The 18985-nt window shown below is 41.7% G+C and overlaps 1 protein-coding gene across 15 annotated transcripts in view; it reads left to right on the top strand.

Annotated features, from left to right (window-relative positions):
* FKBP5 (FKBP prolyl isomerase 5) overlaps nt 1-17531 on the top strand; it is a 155182-nt gene extending 137651 nt beyond the window's left edge. For all 15 annotated transcript variants that reach the window (XR_010157984.1, XM_016955334.3, XM_518427.7 and 12 more), the window contains 4 exons: nt 3917-4000; nt 10903-11088; nt 13887-14126; nt 15179-17531. Coding sequence is in view for 14 of the 15 variants with exons in the window: in XM_016955334.3 (XP_016810823.1) it covers nt 3917-4000; nt 10903-11088; nt 13887-14126; nt 15179-15286 (618 nt within the window). In the remaining variant the exon portion in view is untranslated. The remainder of the gene's footprint in view (nt 1-3916; nt 4001-10902; nt 11089-13886; nt 14127-15178) is intronic.
* Nucleotides 17532-18985: the final 1454 nt, after the last annotated feature.

Below are 18985 nucleotides of genomic sequence, written 5' to 3'. Positions count from 1 at the left end.
AAGTTTGTCTCTTGCCTCCAACACTGCTGCTGAAGAATAGAACAACTGACATAGCACAGCTGATATACAACGAAGGAGCTCCGTGTTCTTATTTTGTTCCTATGTGTCAGCTTTTTTTTTTTTTTTTTTTTAACTTTTTTGGGTAGAATCCAAGACTTGTTCCCTTATTTGTTCCTAGACTTGTTCTTTTTGTACTTTTTTTTTCCTGGGTTGAGGACAGAAAGGTTCACGTTCTGCCAAGTGGCTCCTTGGGGGAGTGGGGTGCAGCTTTTCAGAGCTGAACGGATTGTACCCTTCACAGGAGTCACGAAGAGGCCTGCACTGTGGCTCCAAGTTGTTATCCCAACTGCAAGTCCTCGAGGGCCACTAGGCTCTGTGACCAGAGATACAAGAAAGAAACCAGCTAACCCGAAGCCATTTTTTTTTTTATACTTCTCCAAGTAGAGAAGAGAGAGAATTTGTCAGTTGCCTTGGATTCCAGAAACAGCATGCCTCCTTGAACATATTTCCATCTCAGTTTCACTCTGGAGGCTCCCAGCAGCAGCCAAACTGGACACACACAGCATATACCTGAGCTAGGTATGCTGTTGTCTTCAGCCACATGCCCCTGGCATTTCCAAAGCCCCACCCTTTGTGGAGCTCAAGGACTGCATTTGTGTTCCTTTTTTATTCCTGCACAGTGCTACCTCCACGTTCTGTACATTAAACTTTTTTTTTTTTTGAGATAGGGTCTCACTCTTGTCACCCAGGCTGGAATACAGTGAGCACGATCATAGCTCACTCCAGCCTCAACTTCCTGGGCTCAAGCAGTCCTCTCACCTCAGCCTTCCAAGTAGCTGGGACTACAGGCACACGCTACCACGCCCAGCTAATTTTGTTTATTTTTTGTAGACATGGGGTCTCACTGTGTTGCCCCAGCTGGTCTCAAACTCCTGGGCTCGAGCCATCCTCCTGCCTTGGCCTCCCAAAGTGCTGGGATTGTAGGGGTGAGCCACTGTGCCTGACCACATTAAGCACATTAATATAAATGGAAACATGACCATTTATATTTTGTTAGATTCAGAAAAGAAATCATTGTCCTGTGGGCCTGTACCTTTGGGCTAAGAAAGTGAGGGGAGGCCTGCTTTGGGATTCACCCCCAGTAGTGACATTCCTAATCATACCCTTTCCACTTCATGTTCCCCCAAACAAACATATGTCTGGTTATGACCACTGATTGTTGTCATGTAACCTCTTCTGAAGGCCTGCTAGCTCAGCACTGATCCCCCAATGCTGTCGTCATAGCATATGGTGTTTTTTTATTGTTAAAGAGAGAGAAGATAATCTTTAGCATGTGGTTATTTAGACCTATGGCTTTACTATTTCCATTTTTGTAAAGCAGCCTCTTGCCCCTTCCTTCTCGTGGCCCAGTGGACATTGCTTATTTAGGAGCACTCTCCCAGTGGTGTGCCACAGCAAGCCTGTGCTCTGTCATCACTCCAAGAGTATATTCATGCACTGCTGCTTGGTATATTTGAAATCACATGAAGGTATATGATGTTGTTTGGGGCAATGTGATTTAATCCTCTGCCTTGTTAAGAATAGACTAGGCCAGGCTGGGCGCTGTGGCTCACGCCTGTAATCCTAGCACTTTGGGATGCCGAGGTGGGTGGATCACCTGAGGTCAGGAGTTCGAGACCAGCCTGGCCAACATGGTGAAACCCCATCTATGCTAAAAATAGAAAAATTAGCTGGACGTGGTGGCAGGTGCCTGTAATCTCAGCTATTCGGGAAGCTGAGACAGGTGAATGGCTTGAACCCAGGAGGTGGAGGTTGCCGTGAGCCGAGATCACGCCACTGCACTCCAGCCTGAGAGACAGAGCAAGACTCCGTCTCAGAGGAAATATATATATATATATATATATATATAAATATAAATATATATAAATATAAATATATATATACACATATAAATATATACACACACACATACACATACACACACATACTTATATTCCAGGCATGGTGGCTCACACCTATAATCCCAGCACTTTGGGAGGCCAAGGCAGGATTACTTGAGCCGAGGAGTTCAAAACCAGCTTGGGCAACATAGTGAGACCCCCCCTCTCTGCAAAAAAATTTAAAATTTTCCTGGGTGTGGTAGCACGTTCCTGTAGTTCCAGCTACTCAGGAGGCCAAGATAGGAGGATGGCTTGAGCCCAAGAGTTTGAGACCAGCCTGAGCAACATAGTGAGACCCCCGTCTCTACCAAAAAAAAAAAAAAAAAAAAATTAGCTGGACATGGTGGCACATGCCTGTGGTCCCAACTACTCGGGAGGCTGAGGCAGGAGGATTGCTTGAGCCTGGGAAATCGAGGCTACAGTGAGCCGTGATCGTGCCACTGCACTCCAGCCTGGACGACAGAGCAAGATCCTGTCTCAAAAAAAGAAAAAATAAAAAAGTATCCTGTCTCAGAAAAAGAAAAGACAACAGAGCAAGATCCTGTCTCAGAAAAAGAAAAAATAAAAAAAAATTCCATAAAGACTGAAGCCAACCTAAGAAATACAAAGAGACTTATTAACTAGGTGTTCTTTGTTTTTGTTTTTTGGGTGCTAAAACCTGGAATTGAACCATAACTAGGTTTTTGAGTAATTTGAGCTACATTATTAGGAAGCATAATTACATGAGTTGCCAGAAAGATGAGTAACCCTTTTATTATTCACTTTTAAAAAGTAGAGGATAGTCGCTGGGCGCGGTAGCTCACGCCTGTAATCCCAGCTGAGGTGGGTGGATCACCTGAGGTTGGGAGTTTGAGACCAGCCTGACCAACATGGAGAAACCCCGTCTCTACTAAAAATACAAAAAATTAGCCGGGCATGGTGGTGCATGCCTGTAATCCCAGCTACTCCGGAGGCTGAGGCAGGAGAATCACTCGAACCCGGGAGGCAGAGGTTGTGGTGAGCCAAGATCACACCATTGCACTCCAGCCTGGACAATAAGAGCGAAACTCCATCTCAAAAAATAATAATAATAATAATAATAAAAGTAGAGGATAGCAGGGGCTGTGACACCAGGAACACATACTTGTTATCTTTTGAATAGAGAGAATTTTAGTTACCCATTTAAACTTCATAATTTATATGCAGTAAATAGCACTGACCACACCCACTGTCACTTTTCCTAAAGGCTCCCAGATTGTTCTCTTGACTCTGGTCCTTCTAAATCCAGCTTGTAAATGGCAAGTGCAGTTATTTCTGGATTTGTATCTGTAATGATGGAAGTAATAATACACACAATACAAGCTAGCAGATGATAATGAAGTCATTTATTTATGGCTCTAAAGTGATATTTTTGCATGAACTTTACTCCCAATTATGTTTTGCTTGAAGTCCCCCCCAGTATACATCTGCAAGTTGATACAATTTAGCAGTATTATTAGTATATCTGGTTGTTTTAGAGTGGCAAGACAACCTGACCCAGAATTTTGAAAATTCTGTATGAATATACAAACTACAACTTGACTACAGTCATGTTCCCATTTTAGAGTTGAAAAACAGGCTTGAGAGAAACAGCCTAGTGGAGAGGTTTGCAGAGGGAGATAAGGCATGGCCTTAACTTTGTGTGGCTTCACCTTGTATTTCTAAAGATTCACTTTGTAGCAGTGCTTACCAGAGTAAGTTCCTTACTGTGTTTTTGCGGCTCCTCTCTCTTGAGCAACATTGTTCAAGCTGCAGCTTGGTCATGATGGAAAGTGAGTTCTTCAAACAGCATGAAGAAGCACTGGCCTAGCAGTAAATTGGCACTGACACACAATTTCAACAGCCAGAGTGTTTTCAGTTTGGAGTATCTTCTAGAATTAGCTGCTCTTTGTTCCAATAGGCCTCAACTGATGCTTTTCTCTCTGTTCATCTAACCATTGTCACAAATTTACACACAGGCCAAAGAATCCTGGGAGATGGATACCAAAGAAAAATTGGAGCAGGCTGCCATTGTCAAAGAGAAGGGAACCGTATACTTCAAGGTGTGTGAGTCCCTATACAATCCTTTCCATCTCAAAGAATTTATTCAAGTGTCAGTGAATTGTGCTGATATTCCCTACTCTGAATTTTATCAACACTGCTTGGTAAGAATAAGCTGCAATTTTTATAAATCTGTCATTTTCAATATGAAAAATGGTGAGAAAACAATCATGCGGAAAAAAAAAAAGTACAGATTCTTCTTTTACACATTCTGCTCTAGATTGTAACCTTCCATACAGGCAGACCAGGTCTGGCATCCCCACCCACCACAGTATCACTCACTCCTAAAGCATCTTGCTTGGTACATAGTTGGCACTCAACAAGTGTTTTTGGAATGAAAAAAGAATGAATAGAATAATTGTTAGCAAAGAATGGAATTCATAAGGGTAAGTTTCACATCATTTTTCTTTCTTCCTTTTTTTTTTTTTTTTTTTGTATGAGAGACAGGGTCTCCCTTTCTTTCCCAGGCTGGTCTCAAACTTCTAGCCTCAAGCAATCCTCCCACCTCAGCTTCCCAAAGTGCTGAGATTACAGGCGTGAGCCACTGCACTGGGCCCATCTTCCTTTAGACTGTCTTGATGAAGTCACTAGAGCATATGATAAAAGGAGAGAGGACATGCACAAATTTCAAAACAAACTGACAGGAGAGTATTGATTGCTTCTAACGGCCAAGATGATTCCTGCACACTTGCTTTTATGAGGAATCTCTGGATATTCCTGAATGATGTTCATCATAAATTGCTTCTCAGAAACCCTTCTTGGAGCAACTAGGAGTGTGATATTTTCTCACTTAGATCTTAAACCTCTAGATGTAAGAAAAAAAGAAACCGCCCTTCATTCTGTTTTAATCAGTGTTCTACCCATTGCTTCCCCACCCCAAATATATGCCTTCTCCATGTCAAGCAGAAAGGGCTTAGTGATGAGAATTAGAGGGAGAATGGGAGTTCTGTCAAGGTTTCTTTCGTTTTCTGCCACTGCAATACAGAAATTAGATGTTTTTCAGCAGTATAAAGCAGTGAGGCATAAGTGTACTTTAACAAGTCTTTATGGGGCATCTGCTATAAGACATGTTATTATTAAGTTACAACCTTGTCAGGAGGGAGGAGTGGCAATGTTAATCCAAATGAAACAACTAGAGAATTATGTAAGAATATATAATCAACCCAAAATTAACACAGCCAGAGGGCACCATGTGTTTTCAGAATTTGAGCTGAGACAATATTGGGTCATGAAATCAGTTTTGTGGAAGTGTATTGCAATATGTTATAAGGATCAGTTTTGTTGCATAAAACTTTGCTTGTGTATGAGTAAGTACTGGATTGCATATTTCTTACTGTGGGTGGTATTCAAACAAATTTTAAATCATGGGTTTAGATAAGTATAAATATATAAATATGTTATTTATCATTATTTACTATGTATACTAAACTCTTATGGATCACCAGAAAGCATTGGGGTATGATAGAATAAGCTCAGAATTGGGAAAAATGGGCTTTATTGCTCTTCAAATGATTTAGTCATTTAAGGTCCAAAGAGGTTATATTTTCAAGTGAAAAATAGGGGAGTTAGAATAGATGTTCCCCAAGTTTCTTTCCAGCCTGAATTTCTGTGAGTTTCTAAACTCTCAAGAACAAGTGTTATTTTTTTGGTTTTGTTTTGTTTTTAATTCTAATTGAGGTATATTGGATACTTCTAAACTATTCAAGTAAGATTCCAAGTGGGTTATTTGTATATCCAAATACATAATACACTAGAGTGAAAAATGTTTCTACAAAATTTCTTAAGATCGTGAGTCCTTAACGGTATTTTCTGTATTTCCGAAGTCCATAAAAATCCTTAACTATATTTTATATATTTCTCAATACTTCTAAATAGAATATTAACAGTTTGGGAAGATTTGAGGCTTTTGGCCTTTGACTAGAATTATATCGATTCAGTGTAGTAAAACAGCTCAGCTATTCAGAGGCTCTAATTGGTGCTATGATACAGAATTTTGGAGAACATTATTGGTAATGAAATAATGTTATGAAGCCATGTGTCATATAGCTGTGTTCTGAATATATACAGAGAGATGGCCAGAATTAGTGATCAGTAGCAGAAAGCAATGAGTGTCTGTACAGTTACTTAACTTTGTTGCTTATCAGCATCACAACTGCAAGAGTGATACTATTATGAACCTACTTAAAATTACCAATCTTTGGATAAAATCTGGATCAGCAGTCACACACATGGAAAAAATTATTTTTAACATGGAATTTGATAGGCAAAATTTTTCAAAACATTACTCCATTGGGGAAAAGTTAATGAAAGGTTCAAAACCACTGACCTGAGACTTTTCTCCCAGAATGTCTCTGAACATTTTGTACCACTAAAAACTTCCCTGGAGGCACCTTTATAATTATAGGTAAAAGATCCCAGCAGTAGTCCTAGCTTTAGCTGTAAAACTTCAAAATGGTTAGTAGATAGTTTCCTGTACATATTCCCTTCCCAACTCAGGGCAGGTTTCAATCTGCCATACTGCCCTCCCGGGCCTTGTCTTTCCAGGGTGTCTGACTTGGCATGTTATACATTTGCACAGAGTCCAGATGTGTAGGTGAGAGCAGAGATGGGCTGAACTAAAGATCTGTATTTCATGCCATCTGCATATTGGAATTCTGTTTCCATTGATCTGTTGGTTTGGTTTATACCTAAATGGGTAAAGCCTCTCTCCTGAGTAGGATTGAATTGTACTCAGCTTTTAAGTGGGAATGATTTTGCCATTGAAGATGTAAAGTCCTCATTTCAACCTCTGAATACTAAAGAGAAGAAAAATAGAGAACTCTATTTGGCTCTGAAAATAATTATTAAGTACAGGTAACAGCATAATATTAAGCCAGGCATTGTGCAAGCGAGTTAAACAGACACGATTTTTGCCCTCATAGCTGACAGTGTTCTGCAGGACAGGAGCATTAACTCACACCTGGTCAGTGTTTTTCTTTTTTCTGACTTGGCAGCAGAGTGGCAAGAAGGCTAAGAACACTGAAGTGATGTGGGATTCTTGCGCCCCCTTGTGCTTCTCCTGGGAAGAAAGCATTTCTAAAACAAACTAGTTGAGAATTGTTCAACCTCTAAACTCTTCAGATAAATCGGGCTTTGCTATATTTTCACCCCCCTTGCTGTTCCAAGATACCAGTAATGTGATTTAGAAACAAGCCGTTTATGACTCTAGGATTTGATGTTTTAAAAAAAATTCCTAAGAAGAGTCCACCCTGTCTTTTATCTCTTTCCTTTAGTGCAGAATTTTTCAACCTCAGTACTATCAACATTTGGAGTGGGATAATTCTTGATTGTGTGGGGCTGTCTTGTGCATTGTAGAATATTTAGCAGCATTCCTGGCCTCTGCCAATTAGATGCCAGTAGCATCCTACCCAGTTATGACAACTAAAAATGCCTCCAGACCTGCCAGGTGTTCCCTGGGGGGCAAAATCACCCCCCAGTTGAGAACTGCTTTAGTACCTCAGAAGCAGGGAGTACAAGACAGACTTTTCGCTAATTGGAAGTTGAAGTCTAAATAAAGTTACATGATATATATGCAAGAGCTTTCAAAAAATTAAAATGCCCTATAAATGTAAAGGAACTATTAAGAAGTCTAATACCTGTTTTTTGTGTTTTGTTTTGTTTTACCATAGCCTTCTACCATTCTGATTATTCAGAACTTATTGAAATGTTAAGATCTAGGTTTTTGTCCTCCCTGGCTCTTCTTTTCTTTCTCTATACAATATATTAGGAGATAATCAGAAAAGTTAATCGATGCATTAGAGAGGGAGGAGGAGAGAGGATGAAGAAATGAGGCATGACAGGGGAAATGCCTGTCCTTCCTATCTCATCTCAGTGAAACAACACTTTTCATTTCCACCCACACATTTTTTGCTCCCAATGATAGCAAAAGGTTTTGTTGTTGGTATTGTTTTTAGAGAGAGAGAGGGTCTTACTCTGTCACCCAGGCTGGAGTGCAGTGGCACAAGCATAGCTAACTGCAGCTTCGAACTCCTGGACTTAAGAGATCCTCCTGCCTCAGCTTCCCAAAGTGCTGGGACTATAGGCGTGAGCCACCACACCACTTTAGGAAAAGTTTTGATTCCATATTTACATTCCTTTGATTTCAATATTTACTCAACAAACCTTTATTAAAGACCTCTTGGTGCTAAACCCTGAATATTCCAAAAGGGAGAGGACAATGCTGCCTGTCCTCAAAGACCAGCAAGAGAAAAGGCAGTGACAGAAAGAAAATGCCGACCTGAAACTGGTGAGGACTTTATTCTTATTTTTTTGTAGCATCCAAAAAAGGAGTGGTAGGCCTAAGACTATGACAAAATGTAAGTATTGTCTTAGCTTGGGCTGCCACAGTAAAATACCATACACTGGGTGGCTTCAACAACAGGAATTTACTTCTGGAGACTGTAAGTCCCAGATCAAGGTGTTAGCAGGGTCAGTGTCTGGGGAGGGCCTGTCCTCTGGTTCCTTGTAGCTCCCTTCTTGCTGTGTTCTCACATGGCCTTTCCACGTGCACGTGAGTGGAGAGAGGGCAGAGGGCAGCAAGCACCCGAGTTTCTTCTTATAAAGGCTCTAATCCCATCATGAGGCCCCACCCTCATGACCACATCTAACCTAATTCCCTCCCCAAATGCTCCATCTGCAAATATCACATTCGGGGTGAGGGCTTCAACATAGGAATTTAGGATGGGGGACACAATTCAGTCCATAGCAAATCTAATTTCCTCAAGAATTTCAGCATTTAAAATAAAATGCCCTGGTTTCGTGTTCTTATGAATAACCTGTATCACACACTTCTGAGGCAGAGAGGGTGACAGACTTTGATTTTAGTGCCAGTCTTCCCTCTCCTAAGTGAGTGACTTGGGAAGAAGGATGTTCGAGGGATGTAGCCTGGCCCTCATTCACACCCAGGCCCTCCAGCTGGAACAGGTCTGCCCCATCTTCATCACCAGAAAATCCACACCAGGGCTTCCTTTCTACAGGCAGAGCTCGTTTCTTACGTCACCCACTTGAAGTCCTGTATCACAGGCATGTCCTCTTAGACCTGCTCTATGGTTTTTCTCTTACTCAGACTCCTTGGGTGAGGGTTGGAGTATTTGTGGGGAGAGACAACTCGGCAGTGAGATGTACGCGCTGCTTAGACTGTGGTAAATCCTAGTAACATGGTCTTAACACTGTTGGTCAGGCATTGAATTTAATGTCCTAATAGGTCTGGCTGCTCCTCTGCCATCTGGCAGGATGTATCATCTGTGGTTTTGAGCTTATCACCTCCTCAAAGGAGAATCCCCACTTGCACTCCTGTTTCTATTTGCGTATTTACCAGCGATTCCCCAGTGCTTTCATTCACCTTAAAATCACAGTGGACACATTGTCTCAGCCCTGGAGGGGTTTTGTTTTGTTTTTGAGGAGTCTCGCTCTGTCACCCAGGCTGGAGTGCAGTGGCATGATCTTGGCTCACTGCAACCTCTGCCTCTTAGGTTCAAGCAATTCTCCTGCCTCAGCCTCCTAAGTAGCCGGGATTACAGGCATATGCCACCACACCTGGCTCATTTTTGTATTTTTGGTAGAGACAGGGTTTCATCGTGTTGGCCAGGCTGGTCTCGAACTCCTGACCTCAGGTGATCCACCTGCCTTGGCCTCCCAAAGTGCTGGGATTACAGGTATAAGCCACTGTGCTCAGCCCCCAGCGTTTCTCATATAAGCATGTATGTGTGTATATATATATATATATATATAAATGTTTATATTTATATATATTATATATAATATATATAATTAATGTGATTTTTTTTAATTGTTAGAATTCTAAATCTAATCAGGTAAGCACAAAAATAGGAGGAGAAAGATTTTTCTCACATAGCTGACAGACCTTTCTGATGTATATTGTTTTATAGTTGTTGTTTATGTTGTATGCTACTATCCAACTATTCATATTCCCATTGCCTATAGATCAGAGGTCAGCAAACTACAGTTTGCTGGCCAAATCTGGTCCCTGCCTGTTTTTGTAAGTACAGTTTAACTGAAACACAGCTGCACCCATTGATTTACATACTGTCTAGAGCAGCTTTTGCACTACAAATGATAAGAATTTAGTAGTTGCAACAGAGACTGGTTCAAATAGGATTGGCTGTGTTTGGAACTAGCACTTGCCAGAATGTAGTATTTGCTGTGAAGTGCTGAAAAGAAAAGTAACTTCCTCTTCATTTTTTTAGTGGCATAGTCTAAAACTGCTCACAATCCTTTTGAAAGACTAAAGAATAGGCCAGGTGTGGTGGCTCATGCCTGTAATCCCAGCACTTTGGGAGGCCAAGGCAGGCGGATCACAAGGTCAGGAGTTCAAGACCAGCCTGGCCAACATAGTGAAACGCTGTCTCTACTAAAAATACAAAAAAAAATAGCTGGGCTTGGTGGCGGCCACCTGTAGTCCCCAGCTACTCGGGAGGCTGAGGCAGGAGAATCGCTGGAACCCGGGAGGCGGAGGTTGCAGTGAGCTGAGATGGCGCCATTGCACTCCAGCCCTGGAGACAGTGCGAGACTGTGTCTCAAAAAAAAAAAAAAAAAAAAAGACTAAAGAATATTAGCACCCAAACAACATAGCCCAGAAGCCTTGCTGTACTACACCTGCTGAAGGGACGGATGGAAATGCTGCAGAGCAGCACTAGGCAGTGCTCAGGCACTGCCCCAAACCAGCCCACAGGCCATTGAGGCCTCCAAAGGAGTGGGAAAGGTACCTGGAGAGCCATCTCCAGAAGGAAAGAAAGAAACCAGCTGTACCAGGGTTTGCTGGAGGGGTTGCTTCACTTTGAGGATTTGCTTTTCTTTTGTACCCCCTCAAGAGCTGAGTACAAGTAATGACGCTTTTTTATCCTAGGGAGGCAAATACATGCAGGCGGTGATTCAGTATGGGAAGATAGTGTCCTGGTTAGAGATGGAATATGGTTTATCAGAAAAGGAATCGAAAGCTTCTGAATCATTTCTCCTTGCTGCCTTTCTGAACCTGGCCATGTGCTACCTGAAGCTTAGAGAATACACCAAAGCTGTTGAATGCTGTGACAAGGTAACATCGTGTCTCCTGTGAGATGGACTTTAGATACTCCAGATCTTTTCTCCATCTCTGTCTTTTGCTTCCTCTCAGCCAAAGGTTGCAGGATTTTTCATTTTGCTTTTTTTTTATTTATTTGAATGTTTGGGATTATTTGTTTCTCAGTATGAATTGGGAAATTCAGCAAGATTTTTATTACAGTCAGACTTTTATGATACCTAGACTGTTTATCATAATGCATTCTGAAGAAAAGTTTTGATTAAAATTAAATAATTATTATCCACGACCTTCCTTATAACTGTAGTATTTATATCAGAGTAGATGTATAACTCCTCAGGTTCAGTTTAATAAGAGCAGATTTAACTTAAGCTTTTCTGGACTTTAACAGACTGCAACTGTTCATATAAAGCATATATATAGGTCAATTTTTATTATAATCATTTATTCACTGATATGCATAAATAATATGAAAGGTCCACAGAGCATCCGCAGCCTTTTTATTTTTACATTTGTCTTATTAATACTATCTTTGGTCTTTTGAGTGCTTACACACAGTACTCTATAACAGTGGTTTATCATCTGTATCGTTATGTATCGTTCTGATATATTTATACACCAGCCGATACTATTTTAGGTATCTGGTCTCAGAGTGAACAGTATATATTATACTGTGGGTAAAAGTAAAAACTAATCATTGGATGTATCTTAAAGGTAGACATAAAAGGATAAGAAAAGCAAGGCAACTATTTTGTACATTCTTTGTGAGATTATTTTTGAATTTTGTGGATCAGTGTTTCCTATCGCATCCTCTCTCCCAAGACCAGTTATTAATTTTATATGTATTTTTTCGTTTTTTTCATACAGAGCAGAGAGAGAGAGAGAGTGTGTGTGTGCATGCGCGTGTGTGTTTTGTTTGTTTTAGAGACAAGTTGTTGCTATTTTTCCCAGGCTGGGGTGCAGTGGCTATTAATACGCATGAACATAATGTACTACAGCCTCAAACTCTGGGGCCCAAGCTATCCTCCCACCTCAGCCTCCTGAGTAGCTGGGACTACAAGTGCATGCCACCACACCCTGCTAATTTTTAAATTTACTTTTGTAGAGATGGGGGTCTTCCAAAGAGCTGGGATTAAAGTTGTGAGGTACCACACCCAGCACAGCCTTGACTACATTATTTTTCTGTCTTCTATTGACAGAAGCAGTCATATAGCATCACTATTAACCCTATCTTTGGCAATAGGAAGCCTGTTCTCCTTATTTTCCTCTTTTTTTTTTTTTTTTTGGAGATGGAGTCTTTCTCTGTTACCCAGTCTGGAGTGCAATGGCACAATCTTGGCTCACTCTAACCTCCACCTCCCGAGTTCAAGCGATTCTCCTGCCTCAGCCTCCCAAGTAGCTTAGACCACAGGTGCCAACCACCACGCCAGGCTAATTTTTGTATTTTTAGTAGAGACAGGGTTTCACCATGTTGGCCCGGCTGGTTTCCAATTCCTGACCTCAGGTGATTTGCCGCCTCAGCTTCCCAAAGTGCTGGGATTACAGGTGTGAGCCACCACAACCCAGCAATTTTCTTTTAGCTTTGTTGATTATATCTTTCTCTTTAAAGAAGGTTTTAATGTTTATGTAGTCAGATTTGTCGTCTCCTTTCTAGTTAGAAAAGACTTCCCCACACCAAGATTATAAAAATAACTGAAGCCAGGCACAGTGGTTTACACCTGTGACCTGTAACCCCAGGACTTTCGGAGGCTGAGGCGAGAGGATTGCCTGAGCCCAGGAGATAGAGGCTGCAGTGAGCTGTGATTGAGCCACTGCCCTCCAGCCTGGGCGACAGAGTGAGACCCTGCCTCAAAAAAATAATGATTAGATTTTACATATTTTAAAATAAAAAATAATTGAAACATTTTATGGTTTTTTTAAATATGTAAATATGATTGATCTAGAATTTATTTTTGTGCTTACAATATGAGGTAAGAACTTTTTTTTTTTTTTTTGGAGACAAGAGTCTCACTCTGTCACCCAGCCTGGAGTGCAGTGGCACGATCTCAGCCCACTCCAACCTCCACCTCCCTGGTTCAAGCAATTCTCCTGCCTCAGCCTCCCAAGTAGCTGGGATTACAGGCGCCTGCCACCATGCCCAGCTAATTTTTGTATTTTCAGTAGAGACAGGATTTCGCCATGTTGGCCAGGCTGGTCTCGAACTCCTCACCTCAGGTGATCACCTGCCTCAGCCTCCCAAAGTGCTGGGATTAGGGTGTGAACCACTGCACCCGGCCTTAACTCTTATTTTCTATGTGGATAGCTGCCATCCTGGCCCCGTTTATTTTAAAGTTAACTCTCCACTGATTCACATTACCACCTTTGTCGTTTTCAAATGTTTTTATATGCAGACACATGACTGTTTCTGAATGATTCGTTCTGTTCCACTGAGCTGTTTGTCCACATGCTAGTAACCAAACTGTCTTAATTTCAGTAGTTTTAAAGTTTGTCTTTTTCTCTGGTAAGACAAGTGCCTCTTATTTTTTTCTTTTTTCCCAAATTTTTTCAGCCATTCTTGGGCACTTATTTGTTCCAGTGAACTTTAAAATGAACTTCTCAAGAGCCCCCTCTCAAATCTCCTTGGGATCTTTCTAGAAATTGCATTAAATGCAGAAAATAATTTGGGTAGTAAATTTTGATCGGTAGTATGTAATTATCTTGAGCCCCATTTTTTTAAATACACTTTTTCCATCTCCTTTGGCAAGAGAACTTTGGTAAGCTGTTTACTGAATTTATTAAAATTCGTCCTTTCTAAAATATAGACCATCTATTCCTAGGCCCTTGGACTGGACAGTGCCAATGAGAAAGGCTTGTATAGGAGGGGTGAAGCCCAGCTGCTCATGAACGAGTTTGAGTCAGCCAAGGGTGACTTTGAGAAAGTGCTGGAAGTAAACCCCCAGAATAAGGCTGCAAGACTGCAGATCTCCATGTGCCAGAAAAAGGCCAAGGAGCACAACGAGCGGGACCGCAGGATATACGCCAACATGTTCAAGAAGTTTGCAGAGCAGGATGCCAAGGTGTGTGCAGAGCCCGATGACTGCAGGTGGATCAAGAGCCTGACCATGCCCCTTTGATTTTAGGGGACAGGAACAGTTAAACAACCCAAGAGGCTCAAGAGTAGGGAAAACGATTTCCAATCTAATCTGAGGCTGCTTTGGATCCAAAGGTCGAGTAGGGCAGTTCCAGTCACCAAAGGCACACGTCATGAGAGATGAGAAAACTAAATTCCCTTCAGATGTATTAGATTGGTTCAAAAGTAATTGTGGTTTTTACCATTACTTTCAATGGCAAAAACAGCGATTTTGCACCAACTCCCCCCGCCCGCCCCCCGGGCCCCTGCCCGAGTCAGAGTCTCACTCTGTCACCCAGACGGTAATGCAGTCGTGCTGACATGGCTCACTGCAGCCTTGACTTCTCTGGATCAAGTGATCCTCCCACCTCAGCCTCCTGAGTAGCTAGGACAAGCACACTACCACACTGGGCTAATTTTTTAAAATTTTTTGTAAAGATAGGGTTTCACTTTGTTGTCTAGGCTGGTCTCGAACCCCTGGCTTCAAGGGTTCCTCCTGCTTTGGTCTCCCAAAGTGCTGGGATTATAGACATGAGCCACCATGCCCAGCCCTTTTGTCATTTTTGAAAAATTGTAAACCCATCAGGATTTTTTTTTTCAAGTAAGACTTATGATTTTCCCAGGAAATGGGATGTTATAGGAGCCCCATCATCACACCTGTTATCTTGAGGGTCGGCAGCCAGCCTGACAAATGTGGCAGGAGAGGTCTGTCTGCAGAGAGGGCGGCCTCCCTACAGCATAGTTGGCATTCTGGTCCTGTCCCCAGTCTCCAGGAATGCCCAGACTTCATTATCCCACAGCTGTCCCTTGTGTCAACCAAAGAAAGGTGAAGCTCCCACTCTAACTATTGGTAGCACAGCCCTGACCTACCCAGCTAGATATCCTAGAGAAAATCATTGCAATACCTCGTGTTTGGGACCTGATAGACAGTCTGGAGGAGCCAGGAATTATTTCACTTCTTTATTCTCTAACCTTCTTGATTGCTTATTTCTTCCTTAGGAAGAGGCCAATAAAGCAATGGGCAAGAAGACTTCAGAAGGGGTCACTAATGAAAAAGGAACAGACAGTCAAGCAATGGAAGAAGAGAAACCTGAGGGCCACGTATGACGCCACGCCAAGGAGGGAAGAGTCCCAGTGAACTCGGCCCCTCCTCAATGGGCTTTCCCCCAACTCAGGACGGAACAGTGTTTAATGTAAAGTTTGTTATAGTCTATGTGATTCTGGAAGCAAATGGCAAAACCAGTAGCTTCCCAAAAACAGCCCCCCTGCTGCTGCCCGGAGGGTTCACTGAGGGGTGGCACGGGACCACTCCCGGTGGAACAAACAGAAATGACTGTGGTGTGGAGGGAGTGAGCCAGCAGCTTAAGTCCAGCTCATTTCAGTGTCTATCAACCTTCAGTATCCAATTCAGGGTCCCTGGAGATCATCCTAACAATGTGGGGCTGTTAGGTTTTACCTTTGAACTTTAATAGCACTGCAGAAACCTTTAAAAAAAAAAATGCTTCATGAATTTCTCCTTTCCTACAGTTGGGTAGGGTAGGGGAAGGAGGATAAGCTTTTGTGTTTTAAATGACTGAAGTGCTATAAATGTAGTCTGTTGCATTTTTAACCAACAGAACCCACAGTAGAGGGGTCTCGTGTCTCCCCAGTTCCACAGCAGTGTCAACAGACGTGAAAGCCAGAACCTCAGAGGCCACTTGCTTGCTGACTTAGCCTCCTCCCAAAGTCCCCCTCCTCAGCCAGCCTCCTTGTGACAGTGGCTTTCTACCACACACAGCCTGTCCCTGGGGGAGTAATTCTGTCATTCCTAAAACACCCTTCAGCAATGATAATGAGCAGATGAGAGTTTCTGGATTAGCTTTTCCTATTTTCGATGAAGTTCTGAGATACTGAAATGTGAAAAGAGCAATCAGAATTGTGCTTTTTCTCCCCTCCTCTATTCCTTTTAGGGAATAATATTCAATACACAGTACTTCCTCCCAGCATTGCTACTGCTCAGCTTCTTCTTTCATTCTAATCCTTGCTATTAAGAATTTAAGACTTGTGCTTACAATATTTTTGACCTGGAGTGGATCTATTTACATAGTCATTTAGGATCCATGCAGCTTTTTTTGTCTTTTTAAGATTATTGGCTCATAAGCATATGTATACTGGTTTATGGAACTTTATTTACACTCCTCTATCATGCAAAAAATTTTTTGACTTTTTAGTACTAAGCTTAATTTTTAAAAACAAAATCTGTAGGGTTGACAAATAAATAGTTGCTCTTCTACACTAGGGGTTTCACCTGCAGGTTTGACACGCAGTTGCTCGCTTTTCCTGCCCTGTCAAGCTTCTCTGTTCTGGCGTGAGTTGTGAAAGAGTTGAAGACAGCTTCCCATGCCGGTACACAGCCAGTAGCCTAAATCTCCAGTACTTGAGCTGACCATTGAACTAGGGCAAGTCTTAAATGTGTACATGTAGTTGAATTTCAGTCCTTACGGGTAAACAGATTGAGCATGGCTCTCTATTCCCTCAGCCTAAGAAACACTCATGGGAATGCATTTGGCAACCCAAGGAACCATTTGCTTAAACCTGGAACATCTCACTTTTTTAAATCCTAAAAAACACTGGCAGTTATATTTTAAATTAGTTTTTATTTTTATGGTGGTTTTATCAAAAGACTTTTATTATTAGATTGGGACCCCCTTCAAACCTACAAATCAAGTTATTTCCTTTTATAATACTTTTCTTCCCCATGGAACAAATGGGATCAATTTGTGAGTTTTTTCCTTTAATGATAACTAAAATCCCTCTAATTTCTCATTTATGCTTTTGTCTTTTTTATGAAATATTTCTTTTAAAAGCCCCAGTCTCACCTACGAAATATGAAGAGCAAAAGCTGATTTTGCTTACTTGCTAAACTGTTGGGAAAGCTCTGTAGAGCATGGTTCCAGTGAGGCCAAGATTGAAATTTGATACTAAAAAGGCCACCTAGCTTTTTGCAGATAACAAACAAGAAAGCTATTCCAAGACTCAGATGATGCCAGCTGTCTCCCACGTGTGTATTATGGTTCACCAGGGGGAACTGGCAAAAGTGTGTGTGGGGAGGGGAAGGGTGTGTGAGTGGTTCTGAGCAAATAACTACAGGGTGCCCATTACCACTCAAGAAGACACTTCACGTATTCTTGTATCAAATTCAATAATCTTAAACAACTTGTGTAGAAGTCCACAGACATCTTTCAACCACCTTTTAGGCTGCATATGGATTGCCAAGTCAGCATATGATGAATTAAAGACATTGTTTTTTTAAAAAAAATCATTTAGATGCACTTTTTTGTGTGTTCTTTAAATAAATCCAAAAAAAATGTGACTTCCCATTGTTTTTGGTTTTGCTTAAGTGATTTTCAGGGAAAGCTATATTGGTTAAAAAACCATGGTGGGGGCCAACTTGAAGAAATTAGACATCAGAGAGGTCAGGCGTAGTGGCTCATGCCTGTAATCCCAGCACTTTGGGAGGCCAAGGCAGGTGCATCACCTGAGGTCAGGAGTTTGAGACCAGCCTGGCCAATGTGGTAAAACCCTGTCTCTACTAAAAATACAAAAATTAGCCAGGTGTGGTGGTGCACACCTGTAATCCCAGCTACTCAGGAGGCTGAGGCAGGAGAATCACTTGAACCTGGGAAGTGGAAGTTGCAGTGAGCCAAGATTGTGCCACTGCACTCTGGCCTGGGTGACAGTGAGACTTGGTCTCAAAAAAAAAAAAAAAAAATCAGAAAATCGGCAATGGACAGTATCATCCTACACTTTGCTCTAAGGTGAACCTGAAACCAACATTGGGGTGAAAGTGGCAGAACAATGCATCATTGCTAAAAAGAACCAAGTAATCGGAAAAATAAAAAGGTTTTGTTTTTTCATTAGCCAGCGGATATTTCACCTTTTTAAGCTGATTTTAAGGTAGGCTCGACTTGCAAAATAAAATTTAATTGTGCCCTTTAATAAATATATGAAACATAAGTAAGCCTATCTAAGGTGGTGGTCCATATTGAGCATGCATTTTCTTTTTTAAGTAGCATATATCATCAATACTCATCATCACAGACTCTCAAGGCCTAAGGAGATGTCACATATACTGCAAATCCTCATTTTCACACTGCAAAAGAAGGTGGCACAGTGCTGGAAGGTACTTAGTAGGACCTCTGAGGTCTACAGACAGGTTGATGCAGGTTCTAGGCACCCTTTATTCCCTCTGAATTCTTGGCTTCATCTCTGGATTTGAATTATATTTCTCCCTCCTCCCTGTTAAATTATTTATTAATTTATATAATTATATATATAAATATATAATGAAATAAATATGAAATATTTTTTTCATATTTAGGTAATGAAATAAATTCCTAGCTAGGTGCGGTTGCTTATGCTTATAACCCCAGCACTTTGGGAGGCCGAGGTGGGCAGGTCGCTTGAGCCCAGGAGTTCGAGACCAGCCTGGGCAACATGGCAAGACCCTGTCTCTACAAAAAGTACAAAAATTAGACAGACATGATGGTATGCACCTTTAGGCCCAGTTACAGGCTGAGGTGGGAGGATCACTTGAGCCCTGGGAGGTTGAGGCTGCAGTGAGCCATGATCATGCCACTGCACTCCAGCCTGGGTGACAGAGCAAGACCCTATCTCAACCATAATAAATTCCCTTTATTTGCGTGCTTTTTTTTCTAAGAAAATAATGATCACCCTAGGGATCTTGAGGATGAGCCAGAGAAGATTCCTGGCTGTAAATGTGTGATCTCAGAAATTCAGAGGCAGCTTGCACAACCTCCAAAACGA

The sequence above is a fragment of the Pan troglodytes genome, chromosome 5 (assembly GCF_028858775.2).
Source record: "Pan troglodytes isolate AG18354 chromosome 5, NHGRI_mPanTro3-v2.0_pri, whole genome shotgun sequence".
Classification (NCBI taxonomy): Eukaryota; Metazoa; Chordata; class Mammalia; order Primates; family Hominidae; genus Pan; species Pan troglodytes.
The sequence above is the reverse complement of the archived record's forward strand: the minus strand, read 5'-3'. Positions and strand labels throughout refer to the sequence as shown.